This window comes from Hyaena hyaena, unplaced genomic scaffold, assembly GCF_003009895.1.
Source record: "Hyaena hyaena isolate Hyena2069 unplaced genomic scaffold, ASM300989v1 scaffold_634, whole genome shotgun sequence".
Classification (NCBI taxonomy): Eukaryota; Metazoa; Chordata; class Mammalia; order Carnivora; family Hyaenidae; genus Hyaena; species Hyaena hyaena.
This window is the reverse complement of record NW_024081267.1, coordinates 375,751-403,636: the sequence shown is the minus strand read 5'-3', so window position 1 is coordinate 403,636 and position 27,886 is coordinate 375,751. Positions and strand designations below refer to the sequence as shown.

The following is a 27,886-nucleotide window of genomic DNA, read 5'->3' as shown; positions in this document are numbered from 1 at the left end:
GTTGATTCTTTAAAGTACAAATTAGAGATTTTCAGTTTGGGGTCGTTTGCGGGCATTGAAGGCGTAGTGTCGAGGCACCGCAGCACTCCAGAGGACCGCAAAGGAAATATGGAGCGCTCTGGAACGAAGTGCGGTAACGGAACCTTAGGAGCCCGAACCTGACGTCGGGTAGGAAGGATGACAGGACGCGTCTGTTGGGACACGTGACTGGAAGTTAGGGGCTCCGGCACCACTCTACGGAAAACTGCGTGGTGAGGAGGGATCTTGGGGCATACAAGTGACCGAGTCGTTGGGCACCCTCGGCCTTTTCTTCTTTGGGTCTCCGACAGGAAGAAGACCAGGGTGGCAAGCTGGGGACGGGGTGGGGGGGGGAGACCACATGGATGTAGGCTGACGCCCAGAACACCAGGCATGCTTTAGGTTTCTTTCTGGGCGGGGTTTTAGGGTCGCGCGTGGGGGAGGTCATTTGTCGCAGAGGACAGGGTCGGAGCTGAGATGACTGGATGAGCGACCTCAAGATGGGGCTTAAATCGCAGTAATTCTGGAATAGATCTCCCGAGTCTCTTCTAATCCAGCAAGGTCCCTAGTATGTGTTAAAAATGACAGGTTCTGATATTAGGTCTGGTTTATAACCGTGGCTTCGCCGCTATTTCTCCCAGTGGAGAATGACTTCCCCTGTCTTGCTCTTCTGAAACAGGAGAGGCGTGCAAACCACTTCGTACAATGCTGGCACATAGTGTTTAAAAAAAAAAAAAAAAAAAAGGCTGTATTCGCAATAGTATATAGGTTGCTCTCATTGTGACCGAACAGCACAGATTTTTGTGCAGATGCTTGTGTTGTGACATTGTAGTTGTGCATTTGTGTACGTCTCATGACCAGGGTGAGGATGGAGAGCTGTCTTTATATCTTGTAGCGTATTAACCTGCCTCATCCCATTTTTGTCAGCTTTTGTTACAGTGAATGGGCAAATGAATAAAGGTAAAACACCTGAAATATGCATAAATGAAAGGAGGTAGAGTATAATGTCATGGTCATTTAGATGGAAAGAATTTCCCTGTATTTGTGTCTGTATGTGTGTGAGGTGCTGTTCCAAAATGTGTTCGTGGAAAATGAGGATGTAGGGTGTGAGCAGAGTCTCCAGTGATAAAATTTGGAAGTAAGACAACAAGAAGTGAAACAGGTTCAGGCATCCAGTTTGATGCAGAAGATGCAGGGAAAGGAATTGGGTTTGTTTTGTTTTGTTGTTGTTGTTTTTTTAGATTTGAGAAGAACTAAAGGATAGAATTCTCCTGCACAGATAGAAAATACTTTTTCTCATTAGAACACACTGAGTGTATGCCCAGCCTTCATGAAAGCGAACAGAGAAGTGAAGCGCCTTTTTGTGGGCGGCCTTGGCCAGAACATTTCCAAAGCAGACCTACAAAATCAGTTCAGCAGATTTGGAGAAGTTTCTGATGTGGAGATCATCACACGAAAAGATGACAAAGGTAAATTTATAGCCCTTCATGGGTTGTTAAAGGGCAACACAATTCATGCCAAGAGTCACAAAATAAAGGAACCCGGGAGGTGAATGTTAGCCCTGAACACTCAAAGTGTTTCATTACAAGATACTGTTCTGTGTATGCCAACCTGCTGCCCCATGCTTTGAAGGTGTTATGTAAAATCTAGAACTTGCTCAGAGTTACATTTGTGGGATCAAAAAACATTCTAAATTCCAAAACATTTGCTTTATGAAGCATGCAACTTTCAATATTCAGAGCTAAAATTCTAGTATCCAAGGTGCCCTATTAAATAGAATATCACTAATGTGCAACAAAACATTTCTTTAACTGAGTACTTAACTTTTTTTTCTTAATTCTTTAGGAATATTTTGGTAATCATGCTTAGAAAAATGCGATCTTTGTATCCAATGAAAAATCAGGAAGATTTATCTATGAAAGAGTAAAGTTTTAAGAGTAATTTTTAAATTTAGAAAATTATTCATCTTACGTTGTTTTCTGGGTAAGAACTTAAGGTTTGTTTTTTGTTTTCTTTTTTTAGGAAACCCACAGAAAGTCTTTGCGTATATCAACATCAGAGTAGCAGAAGCAGACCTGAATAAGTGTAAGATTATTACATGCTTTGTATCCTATTTGCCAGTTCATGTCACTGTGTAACTCAACACCTACTTTTTAAGACATCCAGAGGAATACCCATGGTAGAGGGAATTCCAGTATCCTACAATTCAGCAGGTTTAGGTCCATCCCATTTGGCATCAGCAGACATATGGTAGCATATTGTTAGTGGGTTTGCTCAAAAATATAATTCTCAAATATTTTGGACAGGAGACACACTTTCATAGGAAGTGCCTGTTACTCATATCCACTGGATATATGCCATACTCCCCTTCTCAGTGTGTTCATTTCTCAAGCAGCTAATTCTTGTCATGAAGCACCATTAGTGGAGGGCTTTAGATGAAATCTCACCAATAAGTTTAGTAAAGCTGAGGGCAAACTGTAGCCTTCATTGAAGAAGGGAGGGGAGATCATTGGTACTGCCGCTGATGCAGTAAAGTATGCTCCTTACTAGAGGCTGAAAAGTCAAAAGACACTTAAAAGAGAACATGCTAATAGCGAAAGAGGGCCAACAGCCTTCTGTGTTCTTATTTGCAAAAAAAAAAAAAAAAAATTTATTCTGTCCTACAGTGAGAAAGAAGTGGTGGTAAAGAACACATCAGCTCTGCTTGTGTGACCTATGACACGGTGTTTCGACGAGGAGCCCTGGCTTACCTATCTGATGTATGACAAAATACTGCTGACCTCATAGTATCACTGCAGAAATTAAACCACGTGATACATTTGTACTTAGCATAGTACCTACCATGTGGTAATTTCTGTTAGTGGTTCTTATTAAGCTGATAGCAGGTTTTGAGAAGAACCGCCTACTAGCACAGCATTTGAAGCACAGTGTAGTCACTTTTGGCTAATTGACTTGCAAGTTAAATAATGATAATTAGTGAGGTGATAAGTAAAAGTTAGCTGTACAGGATTTCACTGTCTTCTTTTTTTTTTTTTTTTAATATTATTTATTTCTAGGAGAGAGAGAGAGAGACAGCGTGAGCAGGGGAGGGTCAGAGAGAGAGGGAGATACAGACTCTGAAATAGGCTCCAGGCTCTGAGCTGGCAGTCAGCACAGAGCCCAACATGGGGCTCGAACCCACGAACTGCGAGATCATGACCTAAGCGAAAGTCAGACGGTTAACCAACTAAGCCACCCAGGCGCCCCAGGATATCACTGTCTTCTGAGTCACCTTAGAAAATTATATTCATGTTTTTTAGTTTTAGCATGGGAAATAACAATAAAATGTTAAATAAATGTCAATCATTCACCAGAGGATCCTGGTATCACTTTGTGAAGGAGTGACAAATTTTGCTATTATTTTACATTTGCCTCATTCTGGTCTTCCAGGAACACTGGGCAATAGAGAACATAAGGACTCCTTGTGTGAGTGGCTCAGCTGAGACCACAACCTAGACCTTTTTTCCCCAGGTCTTGTTTTCTTTATTTCTTCTCTGTCTTTCTGTGATAATCAAGTGTAATTTTTTTTAGTACTAATCATAAAAGTCACTGGCTGCAATATATTTTTGCATTGGCATGTGTTTGGATAATAATGCTTTACTTTATAGGTATGTCTATTTTAAATAAAACAAAATGGAAAGGTGGAACACTACAAATTCAACTAGCAAAAGAAAGTTTTTTGCAAAGGTAAGATTTGCTCTGCATGGTTTTAAACTCTATTTTGTTTTATTGTAAATGGTCTTATTTTTTTCTTGAGTTTTTATTTATTTTTTTGATATTTTACTTATTTTTGAGAGAAAGAGAGAAAGGCATCTTCAGCAGGGGAGGGTCAGAGAGAGAGGGAGACACAGAATCTGAAGCAGGCACCAGGCTCTGAGCTGGATGTCAGCATGGGGCTCGAACCCACGAACCGTGAGATCATGACCTGAGCTGAAGTTGGCCGTTTAACCGACTGAGCCACCCAGGCGCCCCGTAAATGGTCTTATACGTTCACTTATTTATGTATAAATAAGTGAAACTGTCAAATACTGTATTTTTACAGTCTTAGCAAATTCAGGTGTTACAAATAGAGCTAAAGTCCCTTTGAACTGTGATTCCCCATGACCCCAGACCCACCAAAAAAGATAATGCAATGCGTTTACATGTATATTTAACTTATAAAAATGTATACCTATTTCATCTTTTTATACACAACCTTCTGTGGTGGTATAATCTTCCCCTTTCTTTGTAGTGATTGTATAACTGTTTCCAAAAATGGCTCTACCACAGGTACTTGTTTATCCCCCACTCATGATGGATATTTAGACTATTTCCACCTGTCCTAATAGATGACCTTGGAGGATGGCAGCTGCACAGTGTGAGGGTTCCTTGGGTTTCTGGCAGAAGGGGAATTGTTGTACCATAGGGTTATATACATTTAAAATTTTTAAAGACACTACTAAGTGCTTATATTGATTTTGGGTCTTAATGTTAGTGCCATACAAAGACACAAAGATAATAGGAAGCTCCTGTATGAGAGGCATAGGCTTAATTCTGCAAGTGATTAAAGAAGAAGACAGTATAATAATTAGTAGAGCATTTTAAGTTCCTAAAAAGTCTTATTCTCAGGGAGAAAAGATTACAGTTTGGCAGCTTTCCAAATAGGAAACACTTTAGGGATGTACAGCTGCAGCAACCAAGAGGGTTGACAAGATTGTCCTAGGCCAGGATATGGCAGGGTCTAAAACAAGTGTCAAGCAGTGTACTGAAGGCATATTTTGAAGGACTGGTCTAGTGACAGAGGTAAGAATTTGACTTTGTTCTTCAACTCAGGGCCTTTGTGAACAGGGTAGTGACGGGACTTGATCCAGGGGCGATTGAGTGCCTACTCTATGCCTAAACTGGAGCCCTGGTCCTGGGCGGGTTGAGCGTGCATTGTCTGGACAGGCATGCCTGAGGAGCATGAATTTGATAGTCGTGGGAGGTGGAACGTAGAAGAGACTGACCAGAGGCCAGAGGCTGGTGAGGACTGGTCAGTGCAGCTGCCCAGGCCTGAGTGAGGTGGGGGAGTTTGAATTGGAAGGTTGAGTTGGCATTCTGCGTTCTCTTCATTAAGAGGGGGGACATAGGGCACTTGGGTGGCTCAGTCCTTAAGCATCTGACTCTGGCTCAAGTCACGATTTCATGGTTCGTGAATTCGAGTCCCACATCGGGTAGCTTAAGCCCCACTTCTCTCCCTCTCTCTCCAAGTGTGGAAATAATCAAGACTTGGCAGACTGGGTCTGAAAGACACCCCTTCCTCCTGAAAAAGAGTGAAGTGATTGAGGGGGTAGGATGCCAGCAGTGTAAGCCAAAAGGGAAAAGTGAGAGATCCTAAAGGATTGCATAAAGTCAGACAGCTTTACAGCAGTGAAATAAAACACTGTTAATACATGGTTGGTTATTTTAACTCTTATTTCTCTTTTCTTTCATTCAGACTGGCCCAAGAGAGAGAAGAAGCAAAAGCAAAGAAAGAAAAGTCAACGATAGGCAACACCAACTTCTTGGAGAAGATGGGTGTGGTGGATTTCCATGTGAAAGCTGTGCCAGGGACGGAAGTGCCAGGACACAAAGTGAGTGTCTACTCAGCAACCCCAGGGCACTGAGTCCTGAGACCGTGTGACCGCGGCTGTTGTGTCTAGAACGGCCGCTTTTTCCCTTGCTTTGAGGCACTTAATGTAGGCAGTGCTTAAGGGTTTTCAATGTGCATTTACAACTCTTGGGTAAGCACAGCTCTCCCTCACTTTACCGAAAGAAATCAAAAGTGGAGGCAGGTCTTCCAAGGGACACAGTTGGTGAGGCAGGTCCCAACTTTGCCTTTTTAATGCCTGTTGTCATGTGTTGGCATCCCCCATGGTGTATATGGGACTGATGGCTGCCCTGCTTCCCCTTCTTTCTTCCCCCAAACACTTTTTTTTGAGAACTCCTGTTTCATTATCAAAAACAAAACCCAACAGTAATCATGGCCCACTGAGTTTGATATTTTTATAGTGCTTATGCGATATGGTTAATCTTTTCTGTTTGTGACACATACAGTAAATGTATTCCTTTTTTTCTTTCTTTTAGAATTGGGTTGTGAGTAAATTTGGAAGAGTCTTACCAGTCCTTCACCTAAAGAGTCAACATAAACGTAAAATATCCTTTGGAAACAGCCTTTCACAGTAATTAGTATTTACCTCAGTGATGGATGCTTGCAAAAGTTCACTTCGTCGCATAAGAATTTCACTGCTTCTGTTAGTAAATCGTAGATAATTACTTTACAGTTTTTATGTTCTCAATTTCTAGGTAAGATTTACCTACTTACGGGTTTGACACAATGAGGGGTTTTGTACTAGTGAGTGACACTCAACAAAGAAACATTTTACAGATTAGCTTTTACATCCTCCTTGTCTAACATGGATTCACAGCCATTGTCAAAGGCGTTAAAGAAGGGAGGGGTGGGGAGGCTCAGGCTGTTGTTAAAGAAGGCCTCGGAGGAAGTAGGGTATGGTTTGCATTAACAAGAGTGGTAGGAAGACAGTAGGTAGGAGTATGTGGAGACTGGTGCGTGCAGAAGTAGTGTGGATCCTGATGAGTGGACATGGATGCCTGTTCCCTTGAGGAAACAAAGTCAGATTGTGCAGGACCTTGAATTCCTAGCATCATGGACTTCTGGACAGAGGATGCCGCCTGTGTGTGCTTAGCGGTAACCGTGCCGGTCGGTCAGGGAAGCAGAAGCCCTGTGGGTATTTCAGAGTAAATGCAATGCATACACTGGTTTTAAGAAGTGCTAGAGAGGGGCGCCTGGGTGGCTTAGTCGGTTAAGCGTCCGACTTTCACTTAGGTCATGATCTCACAGTTCGTGGGTTCGAGCCCCGCGTCTGGCTCTGTGCTGACAGCTCAGAGACTGGAGCCTGTTTCCAATTCTGTGTCTCCCTCTCTTTCTGACCCTCTCCTGCTCTTGCTGTCTCTCTCTCTCCTAGAAATAAAAAAAAAAAAAAAAATTACCAAAAAAAAAAGAAGTGCTAGAGAAGCAAGCAGCTGATGGTCAGACTGTCAGAGGTTAATAACTGCAGCAGAGCACCCCCACGGGGGGCTAGAGAAGCGGAGGTTTGTCCTCATTGCTCACAGCTGCTGTGCCGCTGCGGCTCCTGGACGACTGGCCACACCCACCTCTGCTCTCCCCGCCGCCGGCCCTAACGTCAGGGAAAGCAGACTTCCTCTCAGCCTCCCACTAGTGGCAGCAGCTGACAGCAAAGAGGAGAGTATCGAAGGACAGTGTGGAGCTGAGAGACAGCAGATACTACCCAGCACACCTCACGTGTTTGGCAGCCATTCAGTAGTTACTAAATGCTGAAAGCAACTTCCACTTAACCTATTCGCAAGTTTTAGGAAATCAGCCTGTGATAGCTGTCATCACAGCACTTTGACGTTAACTAGAATCTTTTTAGACCGTGTTAACAACAAAACAGGCCTGAGAAAGAATTATTAACTTTATAATAAAGACCTGCAAGATGCCTTGCAGAGTGAGCAGGATGTGAATGGATGCTCCTGAGCTGGGAGGATCAGAGCTAGGGTGAGCCTGTACTGAGAAGGCAGGAATGGCTGAGAGGAGTGGAGAGTAAAGGCTGCGCAGCAGCCTGCTGTGCCCCGCTGGGTGCCCCTCCCTCCTCTGCTGTACAGTATCAGCTCAGCGGACGGATTTCTCACATTTACAGAAAACAGCATGTGGCCCCTGTACCTGGAATGTAACCTGAATAGGTTTGCCATTTCTACCGCTTAACAGTGATGGTGCTCGGATTTAACTCAACATGCCACAGGAAGGTCAGTTCCACTGAGGTCACCAAGTGAAGGGATTGTTTTGTTTGATGGGGAAAGGAGGCTCAGCTCTGAGTAAGTGATCGGCTTAAGAGTACACAGTACTCACCAGATTCTTAAGTTTTCCCAAAACCTAGTGCCTCTGTTTTATTCCTTGACTTTTGGTAACATCATGAAGTATGACCCATCAAAATACTGTCACAACTTAAAGAAGATCGGGGACGATGTCACAGTTGTCACCCCTGTGTCGCATCTCACTTGGGAACTGGAAGGAGGGGATGATCCCGTGAGTAAGAAGCGACGAGGGGAGTTCTATGCTGCTCACAGCCCACCCAGGAAGAAGATCAAAGCACAGAAAGACGAGGCGTACGCTGCATTTCCAGCTGCAAGAGCAAGACCCAGCAGGGTCCCAGGGAGTCCACTGCCCCCACAGCAAGAGGTGGCACAGGAAACACCTTGTGATCCTCTTACTCCTCCGTTACTGCACGTACCTGCTTCTCATAGCCAGAAACTTAAAAATGTATGTGTTCAGACTTCTGGCGTGGGAACTACCAGGAACAGAAATCCCATGTCTGACGATGATACGGATTCTGAAGAAGAAATAAGACATCTGATAGCAAGAGAGGAAAGCCTGGAGAAACCTACGTGGTCCTCAATAGATGAATCTGCAAATGAGCCCTTTGAAGTCGTAAGGAGTGATTTCAAACCAGATGTTCACAAACTGCGTTCCTCACCTGGGATAGGTGATGCCTCCTGCCTGGCTAGCGAAGATGATGTCATGGGAACCAATTGCAACTATGATTCAGGAGACACAGATGAGATCATCGCAACAAGGAAAAAGGCCAGTAAGGTCAAAAGCGGTACAGAATTTTCACAAATGGAAATGTCTGTACACAAGAAAGCTTTGAAAAATAGAAAAAACTGGGAGCTTTCTGATCATTGTGTTGAAGCCCAAAAAAGAAAAACCAACATGGAGCTAGCTGTCGGTCCTGGGGCTGCATCCCACTCCAGCAGCAGCAGAGATGTGGGCTCTGCATCAGAGTCCACTGGGTCTGAGGAAGATGAGGAGTATGATGCTCTGATGAAAAACTGCCTTCGTGTGAGTCTCACTTTATCTGATCTTGAACAGCTGGCGGGCAGTGACCTGCACGTTCCCGGACATGGCCCTGAGAGTGGTGGCCAGAAAACCCCCGCCAAGCGTGACGGGACTCCGGGTGGCCTCTACGGAGACCGGCAGTGTATCCATCCTGAGGAGATAGTGGCTGCCCTCTTAGAAGGAGAAGAGAACACACATGGAAAACAGAAACCAAATAAAAACAGTCTAAAGCTGAAATTCCAGGCTTTCAAGGGAGTGCGCTGTCTCTATGAAAAGGAATCAGTAAAAACCCTGAAAGAGAGACTGGCCTCTGACGATACAAATAAAGATGAGAGTTCCTTGAAACTTGATCCCAGTAGCCTATCCGTGGGAAAGGGGTCCCCATGTGCTAATGGCTCATCAAGTGAACTAACTCCTCTCCAACATGCAAAGAAGGCAAGTGACCCAAACCAAATGCAGCCTGAAAAGAGACAGTCCACTTTTGAGAGTGAGGATCACAAGATGGTGTCCCCGAGCAGTTTGGAAAGGGGAAGTAGAAGTCCTAGTTCTAGTCTGTTGCCATTAAAAGAGAAGAAATCTTTAAGTCTTAGTATAAAGACCCCCAAGATTGACTTTGATAAAGACAGTTGCCACGGGACCAGAAAGACCACAGAGGGCTCTGGAAGGAGCAGCCACGTGGCCCCTGGGACAGCACCGGAAGGCTCCTCCAGCAGAGCCGCTCCAGGCAGCAGCACTGACTTCCCACTTGCTGTGAATGGTCGGTCAGGCTTGCGCTCTAATGGTAAGCATGCTGACGATAACGAGAAGCGCTTGAGAGCCTTGGAGGAAAGGCGAAAAGCAAAAGAAGTGCGGAAGCAGCTGGTTCATAACGCCTTGGCAGATTTGGTGAGTGTGCACCTGGTATGGACGCCCTGAGGCCACCCTTGCTTCCCATGAAAGTCCGTGTGCCCCTCAGACCCCCTGTCCTAGTGCTCACCTGTTCCATATTGTGTCCCTTGTGTTAGAAGCTTTGGTCGCCTTGTTTTTAGCATAGACCAGAGGAATTGAGATTAAACTCTGTTTACTAAAGACATTCTTAATTTGTTTTAATCTAAAGTTTTCCTCCTGGGGCGCCTGGGTGGCTTAGTCGGTTAAGCGTCCGACTTTCGCTCAGGTCATGATCTCGCGGTTCGTGGGTTCGAGCCCCGCGTCGGGCTCTGTGCTGACTGCCAGCTCAGAGCCTGGAGCCTGTTTCGGTCTGTGACTCCCTCTCTCTCTGACCCTCCCCTGCTCACGCTGTCTCTCTCTCTCTCCTAGAAATAAATAAAAAATAAAAAAAATAAAAAATAAAGTTTTCCTCCTGATTTCTTTTCCTTTAGAAGCTTTAACTGCTCTAGGTCAGTGATGTGTCCTAATATGTCTGACTTCGCATGTGAGTCACTTGCCAGTGGTTTATATCTCTCTGAGATTCACTTTAGTGAGCCTTTATGCATTTTTCGCTCAGCTGTATGTGTCCGTGAGGTCCCAGGCCTTCACAGTAAGCGCGAGGCTTATGGCATGAGGATGGTGGCACCTGCCTCTGGCAGTCATTGCCTCATCTTGTTCAGCACCCAGGACCCAGAGAGAAGAGTTCTGTGCACCCTCAGTACAGGGAGGTGCAGCACATCAGCCAGGAGGAGCGTGGGGGGCTCCCTCAGCCGGAGCGGCCCCGGAGGTAGAAGAATCAGAACTGGTTGGGCAGAGGTAGGAGGGCGGGAAGGGGGAGGGAAGGCGTTCCGTGGGAGCGGAGCAGTTTGTACAAAAGTGAACATTTACAGCCAGTGTAACCGAAGGTACAGAGGACAAGGAGGCATGAGAGAAGCAGGGCAAGTTGTGAAAAGGCTGTGGACACTGGACTTTATTCTGTGGCTGGAAAGGAAGAGAGGGAAGGTTATTTGTGCATATATTGGGACAGGAATCAGTGAACCACGGCTCACAGGGCTTCCAGCCCATTTTGGTACAGTCTCCAAGTTGAGAATGGTTTTCACATTTAGAAATAGTTTGTTTTTTTTTAATATTTTTATTTTATTTCTAGGATAGAGAGAGACAGCGTGAACAGGGGAGGGTCAGAGAGAGAGGGAGACACAGACTCTGAAACAGGCTCCAGGCTCTGAGCTGGCAGTCAGCACAGAGCCCGACGCGGGGCTCGAACCCACGAACCGCGAGATCATGACCCAAGCGAAAGTCGGACGCTTAACTGACTAAGCCACCCAGGCGCCCCGTTAGAAAGAGTTTAAAAAGTAAGAATACATACAGGACCAAGACCATATGTGACCTGCAAGGCCTAAAATACTTACTCTCTGGTCCTTTAAAAAAAATATTTGCCAGCCTCTATCTGGGAAGATTGTTCAGGCCATGACAAACAAGTGACATGGGGCAAATCTTGAACCGGGGGATCTGGGAGGTCATGAGCCAGAACCAAGGCGATGACAGTGGGAATAGACTTAAAAGATACCAAGAAGGTCCACTCTTGGAACTTGGTGACCAACTGGACACAGAGAAAGAAGTCTTAAGTTTGCCTGTTGGGAAACAAGCGGGATGAAAAGGGGCCTTGTCTGGGGAAGGAAGCGAGGGGCTGTCTGCAGGTATAAAGCTCTCGTCGACTGCTCTAGGATGGTCGTCCAGAGAACAAGCCAACACACATCATCTTCGATTCTGACAGTGACACCAAGGAGACACCTGGGGAACAAAGCCACCCAGGAGAGGAGCCAGTGAAAGTAAGTAGCTCAGGAAGTCCACATGGTCATTCACTACTCTTGCAGATCCATTTCTTCCTGGTGCAGAACAAGACCTCCCCACAACTGCCAGGTTCCACGTAAAATCCTCTCAAGCCACAGTAGCCCCAGAGCTCCCCAGGCCACCATACACACAGAGGCCAGGGTCCTTACAGATTTTCCCCATGGTGGATCCACCTTCCACATCCACATCATCAGTACAAGTTAAACCCTGCAGAATGTCCTGTGTGACACCACACCCCACACCCCATCCAGACCACACTGGGAGCCTCAAGATTAGTGACCCAGGAGGCCAAGTTGATTTCACGGAGTCAGGACTCTCCATTCTGAATGTCCACCCTTTCCTGGGAGATCCATCTGGGTTGCTTGTTCTTAAATCTGGGCGGAAGATTCGTAAGTAAAGAATTGTAGATTGCCTCAGTTGCTAATAAACCCTCTGTCTGCATGTCTGTTCCAGGAGTCCGTGAGTAGAGCATTTGGGAAGCTCTTTGACAGTGAAGATGAAGAATCTGGCTCTGAAGATGACAGCCACAGGTTCAGAATTAAACCCCAGTTTGAGGGCAGAGCTGGGCGGAAGGTTAGTGAAGGCTGAACGTACTCACACCTACAGCACATCCTTCTTTTTGACGTGGTTGTTAAATCTGCATAAATGCAGACCGACTCGGACCTACTTCCCAATGTTTGGTGTTTGTTTTGATTGGTTCATGGGTGTTGAGATTATGCAAACACTAATGTGAATTTCAGGGTGACAGGAGGGAGGGGAAGCGCTCTTATGGAACATGGCTATCAACTATCTGTATGTCTGTCTATGTAGCTCATGGACTTACAGTCTCACTTCGGCACTGATGACAGATTCCGCATGGACTCACGATTTCTGGAAAGTGACAGTGAGGAGGAACAGGAAGGTAAACACTGTCTGAACCGCTCAGTGTCAGAGCTGGGGCTCCTTGGGAAATTGTCTGGTCTGGCCCCTTTGTTCGCCATGTGGGGAACCTGCACCCCAAGACTTGAGGGTGTGAGACCCGTGATCCACTGTTGCTTTCTCAGTACTCCTTGAACTTGTTGGTACATAAGAAGCTGCCTGAAAGGACAGGAATGACCCCATCTTCCTCTGCCCTGTCCCTGGCATAGGGGAGAAGGAGGGACCCTCCCTGACAGTAGTTCAGCAGGTCCTGATGAGCTTGGGGAAGACAGTTAAGTCTCACGTGGCTTTCTAGAAGCAAGAGCGTTGGTCTTCTGACCGGTGTGCATGCCGGGTGCAGGTGCTTCAGAAGCAGTGCCCCACGGAGTGCCGTCCACTTGCATTCGTCCCAGTGCAGGTGCGTTGGCATCAGTGACGAGCTTTGATTTCCTTCTCAGCAGCGGCTCCAAACTTTCTATGCAAGACCTTGTGTGCTTGAGTTTCCATCTTATCCTTCAGAAGAGCCCTCGCCTCCCACCTGGCCCAGAGGAGGGCCACTTCCAAGTGAGGCTCCTACTTCTCTTAGTTGTCTGGACTTCTCTGTCTTCACAGCGCAGTTCTTTCCTTCCTGAATTAATCTTGGGCCTTACCGTTCATACTTGCTGTCCCTCCTTCTCAGGGGCTTGCTCCTGCTGACAGGGTCAGCTCTCAGGTCCCAAGTGGCCGTGCCTTCCAGCCTGCCAGCTTTCTTGGCAGCACACCCACCTTCGTCATTCTAAACTTGAAACAAAAAACTAAGTTGCATCTGAATCAGAAATGGTTGGCTTTTTATTGAAAATGCACTCTCTGCTTTGACCCTCTCTTCTTTGAGGTGATTGTCCTGTGCAGGGTATGCGCCTGGACCACGCTTCTGAGAGTAAGTTCCACAGACTGTACACCAGCGTGCGCATCAGAGCTGCTCACGCGCTTCCACAGGAAGGCGGGAGCAGGCAGAACGGATGAGCCTGCGTTCAGTGCCGCTGTGGAGGTTGCTTTCTGAACCTCTCCCTCTTCTGGCTTGTGGACCCTCCCAGTGGTGAGCACCCTGCTCACAGTGCAGTGGGGATTCCTCAGCTTCGGCATGGCCAGCCTGCCCGTGGCATCTGTCCCTGCCGACCGGCCGCCTTGCGATGTCCTCTTCTCTCTGCTCCCTTTGCACCAAAACTCCCTTGCTTTCTCCCATTTCTCGGTTCCTGTTCCCAAGGTTCTATAGGTCCCTGTGGCTTTAGCCTTCTCTTATACGTGGGCATTTCCTAAACGTGGGTCATCGTTGCTCCTGACTGTTCTTTTCTCAGATGCCATATTGTCACCCATGTCCCTAGGCCCATGTTAACAGTCAGCCAGTCCCACCTGAGTGACTCTCTCAACGGTGCTGGGCTCTCCGGTTTCTGTTTATGGCACTTCCATTCTTAGGGCAGTAAGACACAGGACCTCTGTCTTTTGTTTCATTTCTCACCAGCTATTGAGGCTTAATTTTTTGTGAATCACAAAGAATGTCCTGCAGGCAAGTGGCACAGGTTAAAATTGAAATTGCCATTTTCAGAGTGAGCGTTGTTGAGTATTAGCACGTCCATGTTATTCAGTCTACTGCTGCATAACTTCTTTGCTCTTTCAGTGTGTGTGTTCATTTGGTTTCCTGTCCCTGGAGGAAAGGATCCCTTGGGGGATCCACTTTGTCTTTCCTGTCTTAGGCTCTACCTGGCTTATAAAGCAATTCTTGATGCAGTTGAGCATAGTATCTATCATCTTTGAACCCCTAGACACTTGGAATATTTCTGTAGAGAACTTAACTCAAATTAGCCTTTTATTCTAGTATCTGTTACTTTGCTGCTTATGGTCTGCAGTAATTTCAAGAGTTTTTCAGGCTTAGACTTCTTTGTATTTCTATCTGAAATCGGATGAGCTGTCTAACTTTGTTGTCTGATATTTGTGTTTTTTGTAGTTGAAGATTACAGCATTTGGGTCCATAATGCCCTGTGTGTAGGACCTATGGCTTTCTTTCTACAGTATTTATTCTGAATGAAAGGCTGAGCAACTGTCTCATAACAGGTTAATAGTAGGATTGTCATACTTCACTGCCTTCCATTTTTAGATTTATGTGTAATTTAAATTACATTTTAAGAATGTTAAAAAAAGTCAGTCTAGTTACTTTGGTTTTGTAATTCGTATCTTGCTCTGTTACATTTGTCAGTTTTTACCTTAAAACCTTTAACTTGCTTCGACGTTGAAGGCCGTTAAATGCAGATTTTGCTTTCATAGTTAAAAACAAGAATGGGACTTTTTATTTGTTGGTCGTAAGACATCTGGATTCCCTGTGGCATTGAGGAGCATGGGAGCAGGGAGGTTAAGAAGATGGGGGTTGGCCCTTCTTTCTCCTGTCTGAATGTGCTTTGCCCATGTTTAGGTACTTGTAAATATCTGATGGTTGAGACTGCTCAAGTTATGTTTGCCAAGAGGCTGTTAATTGCCCTTTTGCCTCTTAGAGGAAAACGACAGCAGAACTGCTGAGGAAGAGGAGCTTGCTGCTGAGAAGCTCAAAGCCCTGAACGTTGTGCAGAGTGTTTTGCACGCCAGCCTCAGCGATTCCACGCACAAAGGATCAGTAGCTGCTAAGAAATTTAAGTATGGTTTATGTTCCATCCCCTTCCATCCTATTTTCCTTTAACATAAATACCTTATTGAACTCTATAAAACTAGGCCATTATAAACATTCTGGGGAGTGTGGTTGGCAATATGTATCGGTCCCTTAAAAATATACTTCTCCTTAATCCAGGTACACTCCCAGAAACTAATCTTAGATTTTTCCTCTATTTACGTACTTAAATGTCACAGCAGCATTGCTGCCATTAGTGAAACAGCTGGACAGTGACTTAAATATTAACTATAGGCGCACCTGCATGGCTCAGCTAAGTGTTCTACTCTTTTTTTTTCTCTTTAACATTTATTTATTTTTGAGAAAGTGCAGGAGAGGTTAAGAGACAGAATCCCAAGCAGGTTCCATGCTGAGAGCACAAAGCCTGACATGGGGCTCGAATTCATACCGAGAGATCGTGACCTGAGGTGAAGTCAGACACTCAATTGACTGAGCCACCCAGGTGCCCCAAGTGTCCAACTCTTGATCTCACCTCAGGTCTTGATCTCAGGGTCGTGAGTTCAAGCCCTGCATTGGGCTTTTTGCTGGGCATGAAGCCTACTTTAAAAAATAAATAAGTAAAATATTAACTGTAAAACTGTATAAATATAGCAGTTATACTACAGAAAATTTTAAACACATAATTTGGAAAGACTAGTGTATGGAAGCCCTGTACATCAGCTTCTGCAGTCACTACCATATGATAAATTTTCCTTTCTTTTTTTTTTTTTTTTTTGATGTTTTTATTTATTTTTGAAACTGAGAAAGCATAGCTGGGGAGGGGCGTAGAGGGAGGGAGACAGGAACTGAAGCGGGCTCCATGCTGACAGCAGAGAGCCCAATGCAGGGCTCAAACTCATTAGCTGCAAGATCATGAGCTGAGCTGAAGTTGGATGCCTAGCCGACTGAGCTATCCAGGTGCTCCATATTTGTTTTGGTTTTTTTTTTTTGTTTTGTTTTAATGTAAGCTCTGCACCCAAAGTGGGGCTTGAACTCCGGTCCCTGAGATCAAGAGTCACACGCTCTATTGACTGAGCCAGCTGGGCATCCCCAGTTTTCCTTTCTATACTTTTACTCACCTCCCCAACCTTTCACCCCTAAAGTATTTTGTGAAAATCTAGTTTTATCCATATTTATTTTAATAAGTATAACCCAGTTTCTAATGTTAAAAAAAAAGATTCAGGGAAACTCAAAATTGGGTAGTTTAAAATATGACTGTCTCTAACAAGATCCTGGTATCTTCTCTGATTGTGTGGTTTTGTCTTGCTCAAAAATTGGAATGGCTCCAATGTTGACTTCCGATTTGCTATTAGTTTTTTGCATTATGTTCTGATTTCTTACTCCCAATTTATTCCTGTCCATTGTTTACATAGGGATGTCGTACGTTATGATCCAACGAGGCATGACCATGCCTCTTACGAAAGGAAGACCATTGATAAACCAAAAGAAAGGTAAGTTCGCTCACTTCTCTCCATAGGAGGGTCATAGGAATTAATCTCGTTTCAGATAGTAGTAGGAGATAATAGCCATTATCTATCCGTTGGTCCTTATTGTATTTAATTTAAGACCAGAGAGGGAAGAGTTAGAGTGGAATTATTGATGTGGTGGAGAAACCCTTACCTTTTAACAAAGAAGTTTCATGCATATAAATGACATATGCTCCTGGCTGGTGTAGTGCTTCCTCCTTGTATTAGTTTCTTTTGGCTGTTGTAACAAATTGCCACAAACTTAACTGCCTTAAAACCACAAAAGTTACTGGGAGTCTGAAGTCAAGGTTATTGGAAGAGCTATGTTCTCTCCTGAAGTTCAGGGGCAGACGTCTGTTCCCACCTCTCCCCTGGCCTCAGGTGACTGCCAGCAGCCCATGATGGCCCTTGCCTGGCTGCGTTCCTCCATCACTGGGGTCTCTGTCTCTTCTCTTTCATCTCTGTGTCTGTTATCAGCCCACTTGTGATTGCATTTAGGGCCTGCCTGAATAATCCTGGAAAGTCTCTTTGCAACATACTTAATAATTCTGCCGAGACCCTTTTTCCAAACAAGGTAATGTTCACGGTTTTTAGAAAATAGGGCCTGGACATCTCTTTTTGAGAGCAGTGATCAGTCCAGTGCACTACTTCAGTGTGGTAGGACTTGTGTTTCCTGTACATGCCCTGTCAGTTTGAAAAATAGGGCACATATGTGGAGCAACCAGTAAGTCTGCCTGGGTTAATTCCTTCATTTTCAGGCTGTTAAAATCACTAAAGGCAATTTGGTATTCTGAATTAGATCCTGGAAGAAAAAAAGACATTTGTGGAGAAACTGGGGAAATGAGAATAAGGTTTGAGTTTAGTTAATAGCAATGACCCTATGTTAATCTATTTTAGTTTTGACCATTGTACCAGAATTATAGAAGATGCTACCATGCGGGGAAGCTAAGTGAAGGCTACTTGGAAATGATGTCCTATCTTTGTAACCTTTCTGTAAATCTAAATTTTTTTCCAAGATTAAAGGTTTCTTTTAAAAAGAGTCAGATTTGGGGTGCCTGGGTGACTCAGTCAGTTGGGCATCCGACTTTGGCCTAGGTCATGATCTCAGTGCTTCTCATGAGTTTGAGCCCCACATTGGGCTCTGTGCTGACAGCTTGGAGCCTGGAGCCTGTTTCGGATTCTGTGTCTCCCTCTCTATCTGCCCCTTCTCTGCTCATGCTGTGTCTCTCTCCTTCTCCCAAAAAGAAATAAACATTTAAAAATTTTTTTAAGTAAAATAAAATAAAATAAAAACAGTCAGATGAGACCAAAGTAGAAGTAATGTAAACATTTCCTACAACGTAGAATTTTTATATGTTATTTCAAACAACCCCACATTGAATGTGGCATTTGAGCAGGGGGTGTATTTTGTATATTAGATTTGTGTTTATTTATGTGTAGGATGTATATTAATACATTAATATAATAATGTATATATTATTTATATGTAGGATGTAATTAAAAATTATCTAAAACTTAGCATCTTGAAACCACAAAGACTTAGTACCTCAGAGTTTCTGTGAGTGAAGATTTCATGGGCAGCCTCTTTGGATGGTTCTGGCCAGGGTCCTTCATGAGGTAGTGGTCAGAATGTTGCCCTGGGCTTCAGTCTCCACAGACTCCACTGAGGCTGGATGGCCTGCCTCCGGGATGGCTCCCTCTCATGGCTGTGGGCCAGTCCCTCACCATGTTGGCCTCTCCATTATGCCTCTCCGTTACGCTGCTTAAGTGTCCTCATAACAAGGCAGCTGACTTCCTCCAGAGCTCATGACCCAAAAGAGGAGAGGCCCTGGTGTGTTTTATGACCTAGTCTTAAGTCACACACTGACAGTCTACCCTATTCGGTTTTCTTGAAACGAGTCTCTAAGTCCAACCCATAGTTTGATTGGGGGTTGGGGGCGGGGGTGCTTGTTAACACCACCTCTCAAAGGGAGAAGTGACGAGGAATTTGTGGATGTGTTTAAAACCATCTAACCCATCCCCTGCCACAGATTGTTTACATTCCTGCCACATGCAAAATATGCTCAACCCTCCCTGGCTTCCCCAGGACCCTCACATCTACAGCATCTGTTCAGAATCTCAGATGCTGTTATTCAAATCCCATCTAGGGGCAAATGAGGCTCCATGTTGTAATCCCTAGAGTATGACACCCTGAGTGCAGTTCTTGTATTAGAGACGGGAGAGAACTGTGAGCCAGAGTGACTGGTTACTGCCCGTCTCTGAACACAGTGGTAGGACAGGCACAGGATGGCCACTGTGAGCTCTGCTGTCCACAGAGGTCACAGGAGGCGCAGGGGGCACTGGTCCAGAGGAGCTCTGAAATCTGGACATACTTTGGGAGTTCTTAGATTAGAACTGTGGGCCTAGTAACAGTTCTCCATGGTCTTGACTCCGTCTTTTGGATCATCCTTCTTTTTTCATGAATGGTCACATGTGGTTGTGGCTGAGTGATTTTCTCAGCCTCCTTTTTGCTTCTAGAAATGTGGGAATCCAAAAGCCTTTTCATTGTAGAATATTACAGTACCTGTCGATCCAAGCTAGTGTTTCTCTTAACATATTTCTCTTAAAATATTTGTGAATCTCCTGTGAATCTTTTAGGGGTTCACTTGCATTAGACCGGACCCACACCCACAGATCATATGGAGACCAACTTATTTTCCTGTGGACTTCTGCTGAGACACCACCTTTAAATTCCTCAGGAGCCTCGTTGGTTGAACAATGGAGGTGTCTGGGCTATGGTTACGGTCTTAACAAAGGATTTTGTTTTATGTTTAGACTGAGGTCTACACATTTCTCTGTTAAAGATCAGATAGTAAATATACTAGGCTTTGCAGACCACGTGGTCTCTGTTACAGTGACTCCACTCTGCCTTTGTACCAGGAAAGCAGCCACAGGCGATACTAAATGAGTGAGGGAGGCTGGGTTCCATTAAAATTACCAGTAAGACACAACATTCACATTTCCTATAATCTTCCATGTCACAAAGTCATTTTCTCTTTATTTTTTTCAGCCATTTCAGACTGTAAAAGATATTTGTAATGTGCATTCCACACGTAAATGGGCAGCAGCCTGGCTTTGGTCCATGGGCTCTGGTTTGCTAACACCTGCTTTAGACCATGTTTTCCTGAGACTTAGATTTGCTCTTTGCTTAGAAGCTAGTTCTTAAATTTCATGTCATTTGCGTTCTAGAAATTAGGAGTCTTCAAGGTCATGAGGTCCTAGCTCCTTATAAACAGTGTCTTCCTTTAGTGAAACTATCTGTTCAAGTCGTACTGCAAGCAAGAAGAAAGCAGCAAATACCCTCAGACCTTCCCAGATACCTTCATAGCCAGCTTTCTGTTCAGAGACATGTCCCAGGGCCTACTTTAACAGAGGTGACACAGTGCTGCTGAACTTCTGCCATGGTGTAGCAAGAGTCCCTTTTCCCTGAGTTTCCAATAGTGTTTACCTCACTTTCCCGCAGCCCTACTGCAGCCGCCTCAGTGGCTGTGTGGTTTCTACTGGCAGTTTCTACAAGGCTCTTCGGGCTCTTGCTGACACCCTCCTTGCTGCCTCCCTACGCCTGCCCATCACCTGGGCTCTGCAGCCCCTTCTCCAGCTTAGTTGTGTTAGAGCAGCATCTCACACCTCAGTACCAAAATCTGTGTCACTCATGAATTGCTGTGTAAAAAACTTCTTGGAAGACTCAGTAGCTTGACCTTAAAAATTTATTAGGTCCCAATTTCTGTGGGTCAGGAATTTGGGAGTGCTTTATTGGGTTAAGGGGTTCTCAGGAGGCTGCAGGCTCCAAGGGCTCGAGACTGCCTGCAAGATGGCTCATATACATCTATTGGCAGGAGGCCTCTATTCCTTGCCTCTTGTTTGGCTCTTTGAGTGCCCTCGGGGCATGGCATCTGGCTCCCCCCTTGTCCCCCCAGCCAGTGATGTGTCAGGGAGAGAGCAAGAACGCTATGACCCTCATGTCCGTAGTCACACACCATCACAGCGGCCTTACTCCACTCCTCAAGAGGTCATTAAGTCTGTCAAGGGATAGGAAATTAACTTCCACAGGTAATTAACTCACATAGTCTGAGTGGGGGAGGGACAGAGAAAGAACAGCACAGAATCCAAAGCTGGCCTCTGCTCACAGCACAGAGCCTGGCGTGGGGCTCGAACCCACAAACCATGAGATCATGACCTGAGCCAAAGTCATACACTCAACTGACTGAGCCACTCAGATGCCCCATTAACTTCCACATCTCAAAAGAAAAATGGGGGCGACTGGGTGGCTCAGTCACTTAAGCCTCTGACATAGGCTCAGGTCCTGATCTTGCGGTTTGTGGGTTCAGGCCCCGTGTCGGGCTCTGCTGATAGCCAGCTCAGAGCCTGGAGTCTGTTTCAGATTCTGTGTCTCCCACTCTCTCTGACCCTACCCTGTTCACGATCACTCTCTCTCTCTCAGAAATAAATATAACATTTTTTTAAAAATGGATCAAAGATCTTTGGACCACTTTTAAAACCACCATATGGTGGTTCATGATAATCATGTGGAAATGTCTAAAGTAACACCACTTCTCAGAGCTCAGTTTCACAGAAGGCATATCCCTCTTAAATCCTGGCCAGGTTGGTTTTCTAAATGAAGTATTAAAAGTGTCTCTCTGTGACAGTCTCCCTCAAGAAGGTAATCATTTAAGACATCTTGTTCACTTATTATTTTAGGTAATACAGTTAGAATTTTGGCCCAATACTACTCATGACATATGGAATGGACTCTAATAGGAAGAATGATTTTTTTTTAATCTTCTAATAGTTAAAAACTCGGTATTGGAAATAGCCATGGAACTTTTTATCCCAGTATCAAAAAGTAAATGTAGAGCAGGTTTATGACATCAACATTTCATATCAAAACAGTAGACTTAGTACATTTATAATTCATTTCTAAAATCAATGTTGTAAAATTCACAGAATTTTTTTATTTTATTAAATGTTTATTTTTATTTTGAGAGAGAGAGACAATACAAGCAAGGGAGGAGCAGAGAGAGAATCCCAAGCAGGCTCTGCACTGTCAGTGTGGAGCTCAACATGGGGCTCAGTCCCACAAACTGTGAGATCATGACCTGAGCCAAAATTGAGTCAAATGCTCCACCGATTGAGCCACTCAGGTGCCCCCAAATTCACAGAACTCTGGGACTTGTAAAGATCTTAAAAGTTGCCTGGTTTAGCATGTTCATTTTGCAGGTGAGGAAACAGGCCTTTTGTGGCTAAGTGATTTTCTTAAAAGTAATATCTTAGGTGTGATTTATAGAATGTAATTCAGAGGATAGGAGGGAGATGTGATTCTTGTGTAATGTTTGGAGCTATTTGACATAGTTTTGTGTATTAAAAGCTTATTGGTCAAGATTCTGCTTTTATGAATAGAATTTCATATATGGATCCTCTTGGTTGTTGAAAAATAGATTAATTTTCCAAGGTGTTCTTCTAATTTCTGGCAGCTGATGGTCTCTTTGTGATGGGCATGTCTGTATGTGTCCCTGCAGTAAAGCAAAACGGAGGAAGAAAAGGGAGGAGGCCAAGAAGCTGCCTGAGGTGTCTAAAGAGATGTATTATAACATTGCTGCAGACTTAAAAGAAATATTTCAAACTACAAAAGTTACCAGTGAAACAGCAGACGAGACACCTTTTAGTGAGAATCATGATGGCGAGAAGGTCGAAGTCCACAAGCCCACCGCTCTGACAAGTGGGGCTGAGCAGCCTGGCGGGTTCACATTCTCCTTTTTTGATTCAGACGCTAAAGATGTAAAGGAAGGTACTTTCTAAATTGTTCTAAGTTTTTCACTTTAAGCAGCTTGAACGTAATAGATTGAGTCTACATTAAGTGTGATAATGTAACATTAGTTGAAAAGAGAATTCTTCTCTTCCACCTCAGTGAGCAATAGGAGTCAGTATTCTATGGCCAGAAACCACATGCCTGGAGCTGTGTTCACGCAGCGGGGAAGTATTTTGCACTTGAGGGAGCGAATGTCTGGCTGCCACTTGAAGGGGGAAGCATGTTCTGTGCAGCGTTCCTTTTGGGTGGAAACAATCGTAGGAATAGGGAGTCATTTATTTAAGTAGCTTCATATCTTACATGCGGTTGGAAAACCCCAGACCCGTGGAAAGCCGGTGCTGTCTGGTGGGGAAAGGTAGAAATAGGCAGCCTTGGCTTTTTACGTCATCGACATGCCGGTTGCTTCCGATTTAATCCTTGGAAATGTGCCGGAGCCTGGAGAAAAACACAAGCTCCAGCATGTAACAGTTTTGCGTTCCATTTCAGGAGGTTCACATCTGGAGGCCAGCGTGAACCGGAAGTTAACACTAGCTGTTAGTTAGGCTTTTCTCCCTTAGTGTTCAGGATGGAAGTGTGGCCATGCTGGAAGCTGACTGAGAAGCCGGCCGTGCCGATGCAGGAGAATGCCGCACGCCTGCCTGCAGTGTGCTCTGCTTTAAAGATCCAGGCTCAAAGTAGCGTCCGTGCGTGTAGCACAGCAACACTAGCGTCAGGCCTCTGGTCCTCTGACAAGAGGGCAGTGATATCCAGTTTTTCAAAATTTGCTCTAAGTAAGACACAATACATCATGTGCTCTGCTTACATCATTCTCCTGCGCATGTCGTCCATCTGAGTAGCAAGGTCAGTCCTGACTAAATTGCTGAGCAGAGCTGGTGGCATGTGGATGTTGACTGTAACTCCTCTGGGAGCCAGGCGTGAGAAAGCAGCCTTGAAGTGAGTGCTGAGATCCCTCAGGTGTGACTTCCGTGCTCCGGGAATCAGGAACACTGTCCACATCTTCTAGCAGTAGCTTGTTCGGCGGCTCTAGAAAGACGGGGAACTGAAAATGTAGAGAAAGATGTGTTCCCTTCCTCAGTGATGAACAAGTGGGGAACCTGGTTTCACTGCAACACGTTCTGTTTTGGGCTTCCCTTGCTAGCGCAGGTGCCACCCTTTTGTTCTTTTATGTCACACATTTATAAACCTTTCGTTTTTGTACCTTTTTATAGTATTACTGTATTTCTTATCAGGTCACCTTGGTAGTGCTCAAAAAAATGGCACTTTGTCTCAATTAGTATTGAAAATCCAAAATGATACTGCTGATTTTAAATGATTAGATACTGGACCCTTAGAGCTATGTTTGTATGGTCAAAGTGGTCACAAGAATGTGTTCAGCAACAGTCCTGTCCCCTTTCATTGCTGTGACGATACAGACACCTATAGAGTTGAGACGGTGAGAACTGGGAAGGTCATCTGGCAGGGAGCTCCTCGTTTCCAAGACAGCAGTTCTGAAGAGGAGGATGTCACAGAAGAAACAGACGACAGTAAGCCCAGCCCCAGGTAAGCGGTTTCTGTGCAGGTCTGTTTCATCGTTTGTAGAACCTGAGTTAGACATGCTGATAGAAATATCCAAATTCATCTTCACAAGACAACCTAATTTTCTTCTCAGCTCCTTTTGAGTTCTCTAGCCTTTTTGGGTTTTTTTTTTATTTTTTAAAAAAAAATTTTTTTTTTTTATGTTTTATTTATTTCTAGGAGAGAGAGAGACAGCATGAGCAGGGGAGGGTCAGAGAGAGGGAGTCACAGACTGAAACAGGCTCCAGGCTCCGAGCTGGCCGTCAGCACAGAGCCCGACGCGGGGCTCGAACCCACGAACCGCGAGATCATGACCTAAGCGAAAGTCGGACGCTTAACCGACTAAGCCACCCAGGCGCCCCTCTCTAGCCTTTTTATAAGGGGATCACATCTCCTCCTCCTTGAAACTGGATAGCACTGGGTGGGGTATGTGAAGTCCCAGATCTGGAAGGAGGACCCAGAATGTTCCATTCACTGGCAGATGACGTACCAACACTGAGGTGTGATGGTCAACCACCACTGTGGGACATAAACAAGTCTTTTTTATCAAAGCTTAAGGTAGAAGAGAGGATGCTGAATAGAGGGTGGAGTCACTTTAAACCAGGGAAAAATGAGCAAAACATAAAGCAGGTATATTTAAAGACTAGTTCATTTCTATTTTCAGGTGAATATTTCATCTGAGATGTTGAAATTAACCAAAGTCTGTCTGTCTGTCTGTCTGTCTGTCTGTCTCTCTCCTCCTCTTTTGTTTCAGAGAAGTATCGGTACCTGAGAAAGAGACTACAAGATTTTTCTTTTTTTCAAAGAATGATGAAAGACTTCATGGTGAGTCCATTGCTGGACTAAATGGTATAGGACAGGAAGTGGTACAGCTCTCACCACTGCGCACTCCAATACAGAAATATGCATCCTAGATAGAAGTATTTGGCAAAAATTATGATATCATGTGGTTTAGCTATCTGGTTTTGGACTGATACAAATAGACTCATTAAGCTCTGAAAGATGAGTGTTCCCACTCCCCACCTCTCTTCCTCATTTATCATCATCAAGGGCTTCTTTGTTATGGAGACTTGCTTAGATGCTAGACAGGCAAAACTCCTGTTTTTCATACCCTGAACGTTCATGTGAAAACTGAGGTTCCTGGTGAACTCATTTTTTTAATCACCTAGGTTTATTTAATATAATTTTTTGTCAAAATGGCTTACATACAACACCCAGTGTTCATCCCAACAAGTGCCCTCCTCAATGCCCATTACCCATTTTCCCTCTCCCCTACCCTAGTTAGTTCTCTGTATTTAAGAGTCTCTTGTGGTTTTCCTCCCTCCCTCTCTGTTTGTAACTATTTTTTTCCCCTTCCCTTCCCCAATGGTCTTTTGTTAAGTTTCTCAAGATCCACATGAGTGAAAACATGAGATATCTGTCCTTCTCTGACTTATTTCACTCAGCATAATACCTTTCAAGTTCCATCTACATTGCTGCAAATGGCATGATTTCATTCTTTCTCATTGCCAAGTAGTAGTCCATTATGGTGAACTCATTTCTTAAAGCCTAGCACAAACAGAAACCAAGATACATAATAGTAAGTGATACATAAAGAGTAAAATCCTAGCAGTTCTATATTTTCATTTTGTAAAAACAAAATATTTTTTAAAATAGCATAAATTGTAGGGGTGCCTAGGTGACTCAGTTGCTTAAGCATCAGACTCTTGGTCTCAGCTTAGGCAGTGATTTCACGGTCATGGAATGAAGCCCAGCATCAGCCTCTGCACTGACAGTGTGGAGCCTGTTTGAGATTGTCTCTTTCAAAATAAATAAACATTTGTTTTAAACAAGTAAAATGAAATAGGCATAAATTGGGGAAAAACGCAGTGTTAACTAGAATTGAAGACCTTGATAATGCCCACACTAGTGTATCATCCATTTTAAAGGCATTAATCTTCTACCTTATCTTTGATTTTCCCCTATGAGGTTCTGATTTATTCTGGAGCGGAGTGGGAAGCAATATTAGCAGGAATTCTTGGGAGGCCAGAACAAACAACTTGCGAATGGTGAGTAATGATACCTCCATATTGTCTCCTCAGATGGATGCAGTGTTATGTGTGTATTTGCCTGGTATAAAAAACCAGGAGTAAGGAGAGACATGTAAGACAGAAATGGCGACACCTGAGGCCATGATTTAACCTCTCAGAGTCACCGTGCAGGAAGGGACTCTGTTTAGGTCACACCACATCTGGTGCAGGTGAGGAGCAGCTGCCTGTGTGGGCCGAGTTCCCACCATGTTTGTTAAGCAACAATACATCCTGAGTTTGGGGAAGACTCAAATATGGTTTCCATTGCAGACATTTAAAAAGTCTGAATATTCCTTGTTCATTCCAAGTGAGTGCTCCCATAATGCTTTCCATAATACTAACATTGAATAACCTAAACTTTACTTTATAGTTACTCAACACCTTGAAAATGATTTAATTTATTTTAACAAAGGCTTGATTTACGTTTTTCTAGGACTGTCGGAAGAAACACAAAGATGCCAAAAGGAGAGTGAAACCAAAATAATAAATGTCAGCATTGGTTTTGATACCGAATGTGAACAAGGCTTACCTGTGGAAATTGGGTGATGCAGAAAATAATTTTACATGAGGAAGAAGAATTCAGAGTGAAGGGATATTCAAAGTCTGCCTGGTCGATATCACTGTGTTTGCTATCTTTTTCTGTGGATTTGCTTGTATCTCTAAGTAATTCTTGAAAAAATTAAATCTGAACCTTTTTTTAACAAAGCATAAGATAACCCCTCAAAATACTTTTTATAAATATTCTCTGTGACATCTTCAGTAACTAATGAGTATCTCCTAATTCAGGGTTTACATAAATTCTTTTTAAATATACGGATAAGAGCACTTGTATTTTCCACATTAGGCTTTGTGTGAATTACAGGCTACATGAAATATTTATTTCTGATTATATAGAATATTCTTTACCTCCATTTTGTCTTTTTTTTTTTTCTTTTAAAGAAGATGAATACTAATCACTCTGAGTTCTGTACTTGTGTCCTGATGAACTAGCTAATATAGAAGACATTTTAGATGAACATCATAGGAGAGTTCTCTGAGGACCAGGAAAGGGTGCCAAATCGAGTCTTGCTGTCCTTGGCCTTGGGAATTAATAGAGGCAAGCCCATCAGTCCCAAAACCCTGGTTTGACCAGAGTCTTATGAAAAATCCAAGTTAGCCATCAGGACTCTTAAGTCCAGATAGGGAAGCAGATTTAATATTTCATTAAATCAACCTGGTTAGGATTCAAGACAGATAAGCCTCCTATCAAACTGGGCTCTGTTCAAAACTGTGTTATAAAAACCATCCCCAGGGATTATCCTTGAGACACAATGTGTATCTGAAATTAAGTATTTATTAATTTACATCTTGACCAAATATAAACTCTATAGAGGGCTGGGCTGTCATCTGGTTTATTGACCATTATATCCCCCCTGCCGAGAACTGTGACTAGCACACGGTGCTATATATTGGTACTTATATTTTTGAATAAAGAGTCCAAAGCCATAAGCAGCTGAAGAGTCATTGGGATTCCTGTGTTTCCGACACTTGAGACTTGATGGAGAACAGAAAAACTACCAGCCAGCAGGATAAATAATCCAAATGTCACCTTCTCTTGATGCAGATTACATTTATACCTTCTCACTGCTACATAACAAGCCATCCATCCGAATAAAATCA

The 27,886-nt window shown here is 44.1% G+C and overlaps 1 protein-coding gene across 3 annotated transcripts; it reads left to right on the top strand.

Moving 5' to 3' along the window:
* The first annotated feature begins 203 nt into the window (after nt 1-203).
* On the top strand, nt 204-27,712 carry NOL8 (nucleolar protein 8). 3 transcript variants are annotated; one of them, XM_039216447.1, is made up of 17 exons: nt 204-251; nt 1,322-1,487; nt 2,041-2,103; nt 3,666-3,744; nt 5,513-5,648; nt 6,142-6,210; nt 8,042-9,853; nt 11,599-11,703; nt 12,179-12,298; nt 12,536-12,626; nt 15,145-15,283; nt 16,667-16,744; nt 22,315-22,583; nt 24,017-24,143; nt 24,913-24,983; nt 26,127-26,206; nt 26,661-27,712. In XM_039216447.1, exons 2-17 carry the CDS (start codon nt 1,349-1,351, stop codon nt 26,709-26,711), a joined length of 3,429 nt encoding a protein of 1,142 aa, XP_039072378.1. In that variant the 5' UTR covers nt 204-251; nt 1,322-1,348; the 3' UTR covers nt 26,712-27,712. The 3 variants fall into 3 exon arrangements, with proteins under 3 accessions (XP_039072378.1, XP_039072377.1, XP_039072376.1); XM_039216446.1 differs by having other exon boundaries at nt 1,260-1,487; XM_039216445.1 differs by lacking the exon at nt 204-251 and having other exon boundaries at nt 490-1,487.
* The last annotated feature ends 174 nt before the right edge of the window (nt 27,713-27,886 follow it).

Coding starts and splice junctions, on each gene's coding strand:
- NOL8 (XM_039216447.1), top strand. CDS start 1,349: ATGAAAGCGAACAGAGAAGTGAAGCGCCTTTTTGTGGGCGGCCTTGGC. Junction 1,488..2,040: donor CACACGAAAAGATGACAAAG/GTAAATTTATAG, acceptor TTCTTTTTTTAG/GAAACCCACAGAAAGTCTTT. Junction 26,207..26,660: donor GAACAAACAACTTGCGAATG/GTGAGTAATGAT, acceptor ACGTTTTTCTAG/GACTGTCGGAAGAAACACAA.